The sequence below is a fragment of the Capsicum annuum genome, chromosome 6, assembly GCF_002878395.1.
Source record: "Capsicum annuum cultivar UCD-10X-F1 chromosome 6, UCD10Xv1.1, whole genome shotgun sequence".
Classification (NCBI taxonomy): Eukaryota; Viridiplantae; Streptophyta; class Magnoliopsida; order Solanales; family Solanaceae; genus Capsicum; species Capsicum annuum.
This window is the reverse complement of record NC_061116.1, coordinates 200,412,020-200,422,164: the sequence shown is the minus strand read 5'-3', so window position 1 is coordinate 200,422,164 and position 10,145 is coordinate 200,412,020. Positions and strand designations below refer to the sequence as shown.

Sequence of the window (10,145 nt, the reverse complement as noted above, 5' to 3'; positions counted from 1 at the left end):
TCCGCTGCTTTAATCGTGATTTTACCATATCATCCCTAATTAATTATTATAAGTCATTTATGTATTAAAAAATTAATAATATTTAATTAAAAATAGATAACATGTCTGCCTATATTACCCCTAATTGCTCTGTAATTTACTATATTACCATAATTAATTATTATAAATCATCTATTTATTAGAATTAATAATATTTTTTTACTATATTACCCCTAATTAATTATTATAAGTCATTTGGTTTCGACCTCTACTTCGTCATTTACTATATTACCCTTAATTGCTCCATGATTTATATATTATCCCTAATCAATTATTATAAGTCTTTGATAGATTATAATTAATAATATTTTTTTATTATATTACCCCTAATTAATTATTATAAGTCATTTATATATTAAAATTAATAATATTTAATTAAAAAAATAGATATTTATGACGTTTGTTTCAACTACTTTAACTATGATTTTACTGTATCTTCTCTAATTAATTATTATAAGTCATTTATTTATTAAAAAATTAATAATATTTAATTAAAAAATAGATGAATCTGCCTAAATTACCCCTAATTCCTCTGTGATTTACTATATTACCCCTAATTAATTATTATAAGTCATTTATATATTAAAATTAATAATATTTTACTATATTACCCCTAATTAATTATTATAAGTTATTTATATATTAGAATTAATAATATTTAATTTAAAAAATAGATATTTATGACGTTTGTTTCAGCTTCTTTAACCGTGATTTTACTATATCATCCCTAATTAATCATTATAAGTCATTTATGTATTAAAAAATTAATAATATTTAATGGGCCCGTACTGGCATGGGTCATGCACCTCTAGTATATATATAAAAGAGACTAAGTAATCTGCTGATGTGGCATGTCTAAGAGGCCAACATTTGCATTTATCTTTTTTCTCATTTTTTGAAATTTTTACTCATCCTTTTGGTGAAAAAACTAAGATAATACATACATTTATTAGAGAAACAGTCCAATAAGGACTGACTGTTACACATTTCACATTCCATATTAATTAAAACATTACAATCTTTCATTTTGTCTTATATTGGAAAGATATTTTTGCTCTTTGAGGCCTTATGATAACAACGGGCTCAAAGATCATACAAACTGAAAATGGGAAAGATAACATAAACTTTTCTCCCTATTGATCTCAAGTCACAGATTCAGTGTCCTGACAAGTTAAGATTTGGGTTCAAAAATTGAATTCTTGATGGTGCACAACATCGTCTTTTAACAGGTGTTGTCTATGTCGATGTTTGATTGATGGTTATTTCAGTTTTACATGGTTACAATGTATGTATTTTTGCTTATGGACTTTTAACAAATCCGACAAGCACCCTTTGATATTTTTGACGAGTCCAACCAACATAGATTATATTAGTAGGATGATCACCTAAACCTTTTTGATGTTTAATGATCGCAGTAAGGTTCAGATAAGAAGCCCAAAGATCCACTGGAGGCACTTCACCCAAAGTTGCCGGTATTTTTCGCTTATGTGTCATCCGAATGGAGCTTTATCATTATCATTTGTCGAAGGTTCTTGATTTTTTGTGAGAAGTTAACGTCGATGAAACAATTTATCTGACATAATTTCTTCTTTAATTGACATTTAAATGTGATGTTAAAGAGACCCTACAAGTGCAACATTTATCAAGCTTACATATGTTATTATGGTCATCTAGGATCATGTGATGTTTCAGCATTTATATACCTTTTGAGTTTTTGTTTGCCTAAGTTTTTAGTTCATGATATGTTGGTTTGGTATTGTAAGACACGTGTTAAGTATGGCACTGCTAATGCCTATATTATGGATACAAATGAAGAGGAGAGAGCGGTATTCTTATTATTAAACCCTCTCAACACACACAACCAAAGGGAAAAAAGAAGAAGAAGGTATTCTTATTATTAGTTGTGTTCATTTATTTATTTATTTTCCTGTAATGTTAGATTGTGCTTGTTTGTTTTTTGCTTGTAATTTCCTGTGTAGAGAAAAACAGTTGAGGTAGAAAGAGCACATTTTGAAATAGAGAGATAACAAGATTTACAATCTTGGATGCCCCGGTAACTTCCCTTACAAATTGCTTATCTCCTTTACCGCGATATAAGAGCACAAGTTATGAATCTAGGTGAATGAGTTTATTTTTCATGAGGATTGGTGTTTGCCCCGTGTTTTTTAGTATAAGGATTTCTGCAACAAATCTCTTGCTATGAAAATTTCGCCAACTCCTCAAAACAGAGACAACAAGATTTACGATCTTAGATTCCTGGCAACTTTTCTTGCAAATTGCTTCTTTGCTTTACCTTCTATATGCAAGAAAAAGTTATGAATCTAGGTGAACGACTTAATTTTGCATGAGAAATGCTGCTTCGCCCCATGTTTTTTAGACACAAGGATATAAAAAGAGATCTTGGCATGAGTTTGATCATGCCCAAATCCATCATTTAGCTCTTGTATGGTTGGAACAATCAGAGGCTTAGTAAGAAATCTCTATAACATGTAATATCATACGTCAAGGTCGGGCCATTTGGTGGACTGTTTGAAACAACACAATTTTGAAGGCAAAAGGAGAAACATACACAGCCTTAACGGAGATGGTATTTTTTTGTTAGCTTTTTGGTGCAATCAGGGAATACTAGAGATAATAGGGTGATTGCACAACCTGTTATTACCTGATGCATTGGCTTAGTGCATAGCTTCATAAAAATTCTAAATACTTAACAAAACTTTTCTTGTATATCATGTGTTTTATGTTCTTTCGTTATACATTTTATATTAATTCTTTTTCTTAAAAGCTTCTCATATATCGCTTTTCGAAATTACAATAACCTCATTTACGAAATGAGGTTAATCTTTTTATGTGTACTTATTCTAAAAAGGTTAATCAAATATAATTCGAATGAAAATTTAGATAATAATATATGTCGTATATGAAGCTGAATTTTTTATAATTTCATACGTACGTTATAATAAAAAGACAATTGTCTATAGAATCAATTATTAATACATTTTTCATGACCGCGCGAAGCGCGACACTATTCCCTAGTGATTATAGTAATTTTGATTAAGTGAATTAGTGTTTTTATTTCAATAATACATCATAAGTTGTTGGAAAATATGTTCTATGAACACATACAAAAATGTATGAAGAAGAACACATAGATGGAGGCTTAATAGTTCGAATAACTAATACAATATTTGAGGCTTGAAACACGCGTAAAATGCTTTATGAAAAATGATCTTGTATATCTAAGCAAATAGTAAAGAGATTCTTCTGAAATACAAGAATAATGAAACTTGATCTTTTGAAGAAGAAAACGTTTATACTTCCGTGATAGAGAAGACTAATAAGAAGTTACATTAGAGTATAAATAGTTTGAAATTTAAGTACAATTGTTGAAAATCATAAAAATGACACAACCTTTAATTTAAAAGACACAACCTTCAATTTAAAAGATATCTTTTCATTAAAAAATCTATTATCAATAATTTAATTTAAACAAAAAAATCCAACATAAGGCACAGTTGCATCACATGCATTATAGTCTATCTTTTCGTATCAAAAAATATTTGTCTTAGATGCAATTTTTTTCTTATTCAAAGATATATTTATTTTAAATCATAAATCTATCGAAAATAATTTTATCTTCTCATCTCTACTTCACTTATAATGTAATGATATAAATCGTGTATATATACGCGTGAAAGTTGGACTATTTCAAGTGCAAATTGAATGTCATTTTCATATATAAAAATCAAGTGTGAAGAAAGAAAAAGTTATGGTGATTAATAATTTCCAACGCACTAACCAAAGTCCAATTTGCCAACTGTCTAAGAAAACCTAGAAAAAAATATCAAACGTTGCTTAACCCACCTTTATTCCTTTATCAAATTAAAAAAAAAAAAAAACAAATCTTTCTTCCACTACAAAAACAAACCCGCCCCTTTTCTTCTTCTTCTTCTTATAGATCTAGGTTTTCTTTTTTATATTTTTCTTATTTGGGCTATAAACCCCCTTTTTTCTTCATATTTTTCTCTTTTTACCCTTTGGGTCACCCTCAAAATTCAATTTTTACCTCTCTAAGAATTTGAATTTCGAATTTTTAATCCTTTTCTTGGTTAATTTGATCACTTTTGGTCCTTATATTGTTCTATCAGAACAAGATTCTTGATTCTGTGCTGTTTAATAAATGGGGGTTTCCAATTTGCCACCGCCCAAGCAATATGGGGTGACAAAACCTTTGTCTTTAGCAGGGCCTATGGAGGCTGATATTCAACGTACTAAAGAGTTGGAAAAGGTTTGTTTTTTGTAAGGTTCTTTTTTGGTTTACTTGGTTGTTGTTGTTGTTGTTTGTGATTTAATTTGTATATCTTTGATGTGCTTACTTTGTGAATTGTAGTTCTTGGTTGGTGCTGGATTATATGAAAGTGCTGAGGAGGCTGCTAAGAGAGAAGAAGTTCTTTGCCAGCTAAAGCAGGTAACTCCAGTGCCTTATTTTTTTCATTTGTGTTTTTGTGATTACCAAATTAATTAATTTTTATGACCGATGCGTAGTCGATTGACTTAGTGACACCCTAGCTTAGGATAGAAGTCCCACATCAGCAAAACACGAGATGCTACGCACACCTAGGTGTAGGGCCAGAGGGGACAATATCACTAGCTGGATGGGCAGTTACAAACGCATTCACCTATTATCTTTATATCCTTCCTTCATTATGACTGATATAGCATAACTGTAAAGGCTGGTATTTTGGGCTACTTTGTCATATTGATGAAATATGAGAAGTGGCAAGGTAGAGAATAAGAATTAGGTATGACGGTGTTAAGACTTGAGGCCTTGATGTCAAGTAACATATGATTTAGAGATAGTGGACTTCCAATGAATGCTGAATTTAAGTGTTCTAGTATTTAATTGGAAATTGTCATGGGTACTGAGAATTCATATAGCCGACTTAGATTTTCTGGGATCAACTTTTCGCTTTAGTTGTTTTGTACATTAAGAGCTGTGGACTCGTGATTCTTGCCTTTTGGGTGTTCTAGAACATTATGCCTGCTGACTGTCTAGGCAGGAGCAGTGAGAAAAAGCATGTATAATTCTGTACATGGCATGAGTAAGATGTTAATGGTGACTGCATGCACTTTTGATTGGTCACTATCGGACGCTCAGTTGGATTTCAGCGAAGAGAGAACTGATCAGTGCTGTGCTTTTCTGGGAAAAAATTTATATTACTGGATTTTGTGGAGTAGATATTATTATATCCCCCCTTTCATTTGCAGTTATTAGTCGCTGACCATTCATTTGATGCTTCCTTGTTTTCCCCTGTTTGAATTTATTAGTCTCTGTTTCAGCACTAATTTATTATTCACTGCGTTTGAAGTAACATTTGATGTATTAAATGTCACTGTTTTCTTACTAAGCAAGTTAAATTTCTGGTCACCAATTATTTTCAATTTTATTTGCTGTTACTTCAAATAGTTCCCGAGTTTCCTGTTCTTTTGACTGGGTGCTGGGATTGTTTACCTAACTCGATGAACGAAAAGTTTTGTGTTAGGCCATTCTGGGAGAATTGCTTCGTTTCTCCCTCTCAATGGCATTCATAGGTTAATTCTAAGAAAGATGAAGGGAATGTATTGATATTCTTTAATTGTGGTAAGGATTGATAGCGCTTTTTTTCTCCGATTTTTCTTTTTGGTTAATGAAGGAAATTAAAATAGGATTCCGTTTACCCCTCGGCCCTCAAAATCATGGAAAAAGAATGGAAGGTGTAGTCTAAGCTTTAGATTTGCTACCTTCCCTTTTCCTTTTCATTTCATACAGTTTGTTTGTATTCTCGCTCAACCCGGTCTTTTGTGACGCTTTTTATTCTTTCCCTTTTTAGATTGTGAAGGACTGGGTGAAAGATCTTACTCGACTGAGAGGGTATAGCAATCAGATGGTCGAGGATGCAAATGCTGTCATTTTAACCTTTGGTTCTTATCGACTTGGGGTAAGCAATATCTTTCTGGTGTTTCCTTGAACAGTATAAGCTTATCTGTTTTTCTTATCAATGCATGACGGATAATAATATCAATGCAAACCTAAAATTAGTCGTAACGTTATTCCATATTCACCAGCTAGCAAGGTCTGTAGAGTTTAGTATTACTATTTCACAAAGTGTGAAATTCATTATATGGTTTAATAATCACAGTTTTTTTGGTCAAATTGGTGCTAATATGCCACACAAACTAGGAGTATCAAAAACAAGCTTGTGTCGCATTGATGGTGTGGTGGGTCTTAAATTGATGGATCTCATGCATTATGCTTGTTCAACAGACTTCTGAATTTGCAACCAAACTGATCATATTACACAATTATTCTTTCTGTTACTATTCTCAATTTGCATCCCAAGAGAGTAGTTTACTCAATTGTACCTCATGTTTTTTTGTCCCTAAAAGACGATATTCAACTAATTATAAGGTTCTTTTTTGTAGGTGCATGGTCCTGGAGCTGACATAGACACCTTATGTGTTGGACCATCCTACGTGAATCGAGAGGTCGTGTTAGTTTCACCATCTTCTTTTTGAGTCTCGGTTGGTGTAGCATCTAATGCTGACATTGTTTGCCAGGAGGACTTCTTTTTGGTATTGCATAATATTTTAGCGGAGAGGGAAGAAGTTACTGAACTACAACCAGTTCCAGATGCACATGTCCCTGTTATGAAGTTTAAGTTTGATGGGATCTCAATTGATCTTCTCTATGCAAGCATTTCTCTTTTGGTTGTACCACATGTAAGTGTTGTCTCTTTGTGATAGCTGTCCATTTCCTTTTGGTTTCTCCCCAAAAAAAGGGAGATTTTTTCTAGAGATCCGACTTTGTTTCAGAAGAAATTTATCTCCCTGCACCAACATTTATTTTGAAAAGAAGCCCTGATTTTCTTCTAGACTTTTGCTTCTACTCTGTATGCTTAATCCTTTTCATCTGCAGCATTGTGAATTTCAGCTTAACTCTCTCTGGATCCAAGAACTTTTACATTCTTGAATTTCTTCATCTGTTATATTCCATGGTGACCTGACCATTTTGGAGCTTACCAATTCATGGGGGGTCCAGACGGGATGGGATACGTGAATGCTCTAATTTCTCAAACTTGAATTGACATCCAATTTATGGCATCAATCAGCTGCGTAGACCACTAGTAGCAGTATACCTGATGTGTTCTTTACATCTCGTGGACAGGATTTGGACATTTCCAGTGAATCCATGTTATGCAACGTTGATGAGCCAACTGTAAGGAGCCTTAATGGCTGCAGGGTGGCAGATAAAATCCTTAAACATGTTCCAAATATTGAGGTGATGATCCCCTACTGAAAAAGGAAACCAGAGGGAGAATGAATATTTTCAATATTCTATGTCTGATTAGTAATATCTTATTTTGTCTTCTGCAATGCAGTTTTTCCGGACCACTCTTCGATGTTTAAAGTTTTGGGCTAAACAGCGTGGTGTTTATTCAAATGTAGGTTCACTTTCTTCTTTATTTTCCTTCCTCTCCGGCTTAATTAATGTTTTCCCTTTTCCATGACTCATCGTTTTTTTTTTCGTTTTTGGATTCTCTTTTTAGGTGACTGGATTTCTTGGTGGAGTGAACTGGGCTCTTCTGGTTGCTCGGGTTTGCCAACTCTATCCAAATGCTGTTCCGAGTATGCTGGTTTCTCGTTTTTTCCGTGTATATACACAATGGCGCTGGCCAAATCCTGTGATGCTTTGTCAAATAGAGGATAAAGAATTAGGATTTTCTGTCTGGGATCCACGTAAAAACCCTTGGGACCGTACACATCAAATGCCAATTATTACACCTGCCTATCCTTGCATGAACTCTAGCTACAATGTGTCTGCAAGTACTCTTCGAGTTATGACCGAACAATTTGAATTCGGGAATAACATATGTCAGGTATGAATTATTCCCCTCTGTGATTTATGTTGGTATTTAGCTAGTACGGGCTTTACCTCCTTTTGCTTTCCCATATCAGGAAATTGAGCTGAATAAAGCCCAGTGGACTGCATTATTTGAGAAGTATCCTTTCTTTGAAAGCTACAAGAACTATTTGCAAGTTGACATCGTTGCAGCTGATGCTGATGACTTGCTTGTGTGGAGAGGCTGGGTCGAATCCCGGCTAAGACAGCTTACTTTGATGGTAGCATCTATTACTTTTTTTAAGTGACACTGAGGAGGCTCTGGTTCCTTTGTTTGAGCCTCTACAGAAGAAAAAAGTGAAGGTAGCAAGTGAAGCAGGTGTTTCCCATTTACTTAAGATTCTTGTTGTATCTTTGCAGATTGAGCGGGACACATTTGGTAAACTGCAGTGCCATCCTTATCCCCATGAGTGTGTGGACCAGTCCAAACAATGTGCACATCGTGCCTTCTTCATGGGTTTGCAGAGGGGACGGGGAGAGTTAGTTCAAGATGGCCAGCAATTTGATATTCGTGGGACAGTTGATGAATTTAGACACCAAGTAAATATGTATATGTATTGGAAACCAGGAATGGAAATGTTTGTGTCCCATGTTCGTAGAAAGCAGATTCCCTCTTATGTTCTACCAGATGGTTATAAACGAAACCAAACACCAAGGCCAATGAGTGGGCAGCTGGCAGAGAAACCTTCCTCTACTATATGCAGATCAAGTTCCGGAGAAAGAGGTTTGAAAAGGAAAAAAGAGCTTGAAGGTGCAGAAGAGAATCAACAGAACCGGGACAAAAGGCCATCAATTAGTCCTCCAAGAAGGGATTCATCTTCACCTGAACTAATTGTTGGTCAGAAAAGTGGCATGTTGTTACAACAGCGTTCCGCGACAGTTTCTGGAGGGAATAGAAAAAGTGAAGAAATTTCAAATAATTTTACAAATGATAAGGTGCAGTTTGCTGTTCTGGACAAAGGTGCCCATGTTGAATCAACTAAGTCACGAGGAGCACAATTTGAGGAAAGTGCTGTTGGATCCGTCTACCGTCCTAGTGGTGTCGCAAACCTTGTTGAAGCTGGTACCTTTGGCGATCCAGTGCATGAATTGCTCCAACTCAGCCACGATGGCCGTGCTGTGGACAGTACTGGTTGCAACTCTATCTGTTCTTCTCAGGGTGATCTATACACCGCGGATTCCAAGTCACTATTGAATAATGTATGTGAAAATGGTTCCAGATATTTTGAAGATGCGTTGCTGGAGTTAGAGGTTTTGAATAAGTTCATTTGGCCTCTTTTCTCTCTGACGTCATTGATTTTATATTTCATTTGTGCTTCCATTCTTGCTCATTTGCCATAAGCGCCGTACTATTATTGCAATTTTCATGGTTCTGACCTTTGATCAGTCTTCTTTTCCCGTGTTTTATGAAGCCAAAAGCTGCACGTGGAGTGTTAACATCTCTGGATAGCGTTGGATCGGAATCTGTACAGAAATCCTCTATAAGGCATGTTCCGCGGTTTGATACTTGCTCTTACCTTTTGATTTATATATCAGTTCTTTCGTCTTTAAAGGTGCTGTATTTTGTTGTCTTTTTAAATGTTTTATCTTGTAGGGTTAGCGTTACGTCAACAGCTTGAAAGAAGTAGAGTCGCATCCTTGAGGGATGAAAAGCCAGCTCAACACGGTAAGTATAACGTTGCTTGCTAGCTGTCATTTCGCTCTGTTTTTCTTTTCCAGGCAGCTAGTAAGTCCGACATTGGGAGAGAGTCCTGATATTCCGGCGAAGAGTTCAGTCGTGTGGACTCATGTACAGCTCAGTTTATGTGAAAATACGAGGGACGCTATTGAAGAAGATTGTTCTTCATGCATCAGTTCAGTAGATCTCTTTTTTCAAAAAAAAAATAAAAAAATATATATATAAAAAAATGGGGGGAATTAACAAGTAGAAGACGATGCTAAGGTTGAGTGGGTCAATGGAAATGTTAGGTATACTGGGTTTATGTGAAAGGTTGATTTCACAGTACATTTGTTCCTTTTTAATTGTATTTGTAACCCGACGACAGTTATTGACCAACATATTTCAGTTTGCATCTTTGTCAATTCGCCCCCTCTCTCTGTGTGCATGTGAGAATTAAAATTAAAATCTTGAATATCCTTGGGAATTGATTTATATACGAAACTGCCG

General features: G+C 34.7%; 1 protein-coding gene across 2 annotated transcripts; it reads left to right on the top strand.

The window, feature by feature from the left end:
* Window positions 1-3,832: 3,832 nt before the first annotated feature.
* Window positions 3,833-10,060, top strand: LOC107876108 (nuclear poly(A) polymerase 4). 2 transcript variants are annotated; one of them, XM_016723109.2, is made up of 12 exons: window positions 3,833-4,327; window positions 4,430-4,507; window positions 5,910-6,017; window positions 6,502-6,564; window positions 6,637-6,798; window positions 7,244-7,357; window positions 7,458-7,520; window positions 7,626-7,955; window positions 8,035-8,199; window positions 8,339-9,229; window positions 9,391-9,464; window positions 9,573-10,060. In XM_016723109.2, the coding sequence occupies exons 1-12, from the start codon at window positions 4,220-4,222 to the stop codon at window positions 9,595-9,597; spliced, it is 2,181 nt and encodes a 726-aa protein (XP_016578595.1). In that variant the 5' UTR covers window positions 3,833-4,219; the 3' UTR covers window positions 9,598-10,060. The 2 variants fall into 2 exon arrangements, with proteins under 2 accessions (XP_016578595.1, XP_016578596.1); XM_016723110.2 differs by having other exon boundaries at window positions 3,864-4,327; window positions 8,339-9,178.
* Window positions 10,061-10,145: the final 85 nt, after the last annotated feature.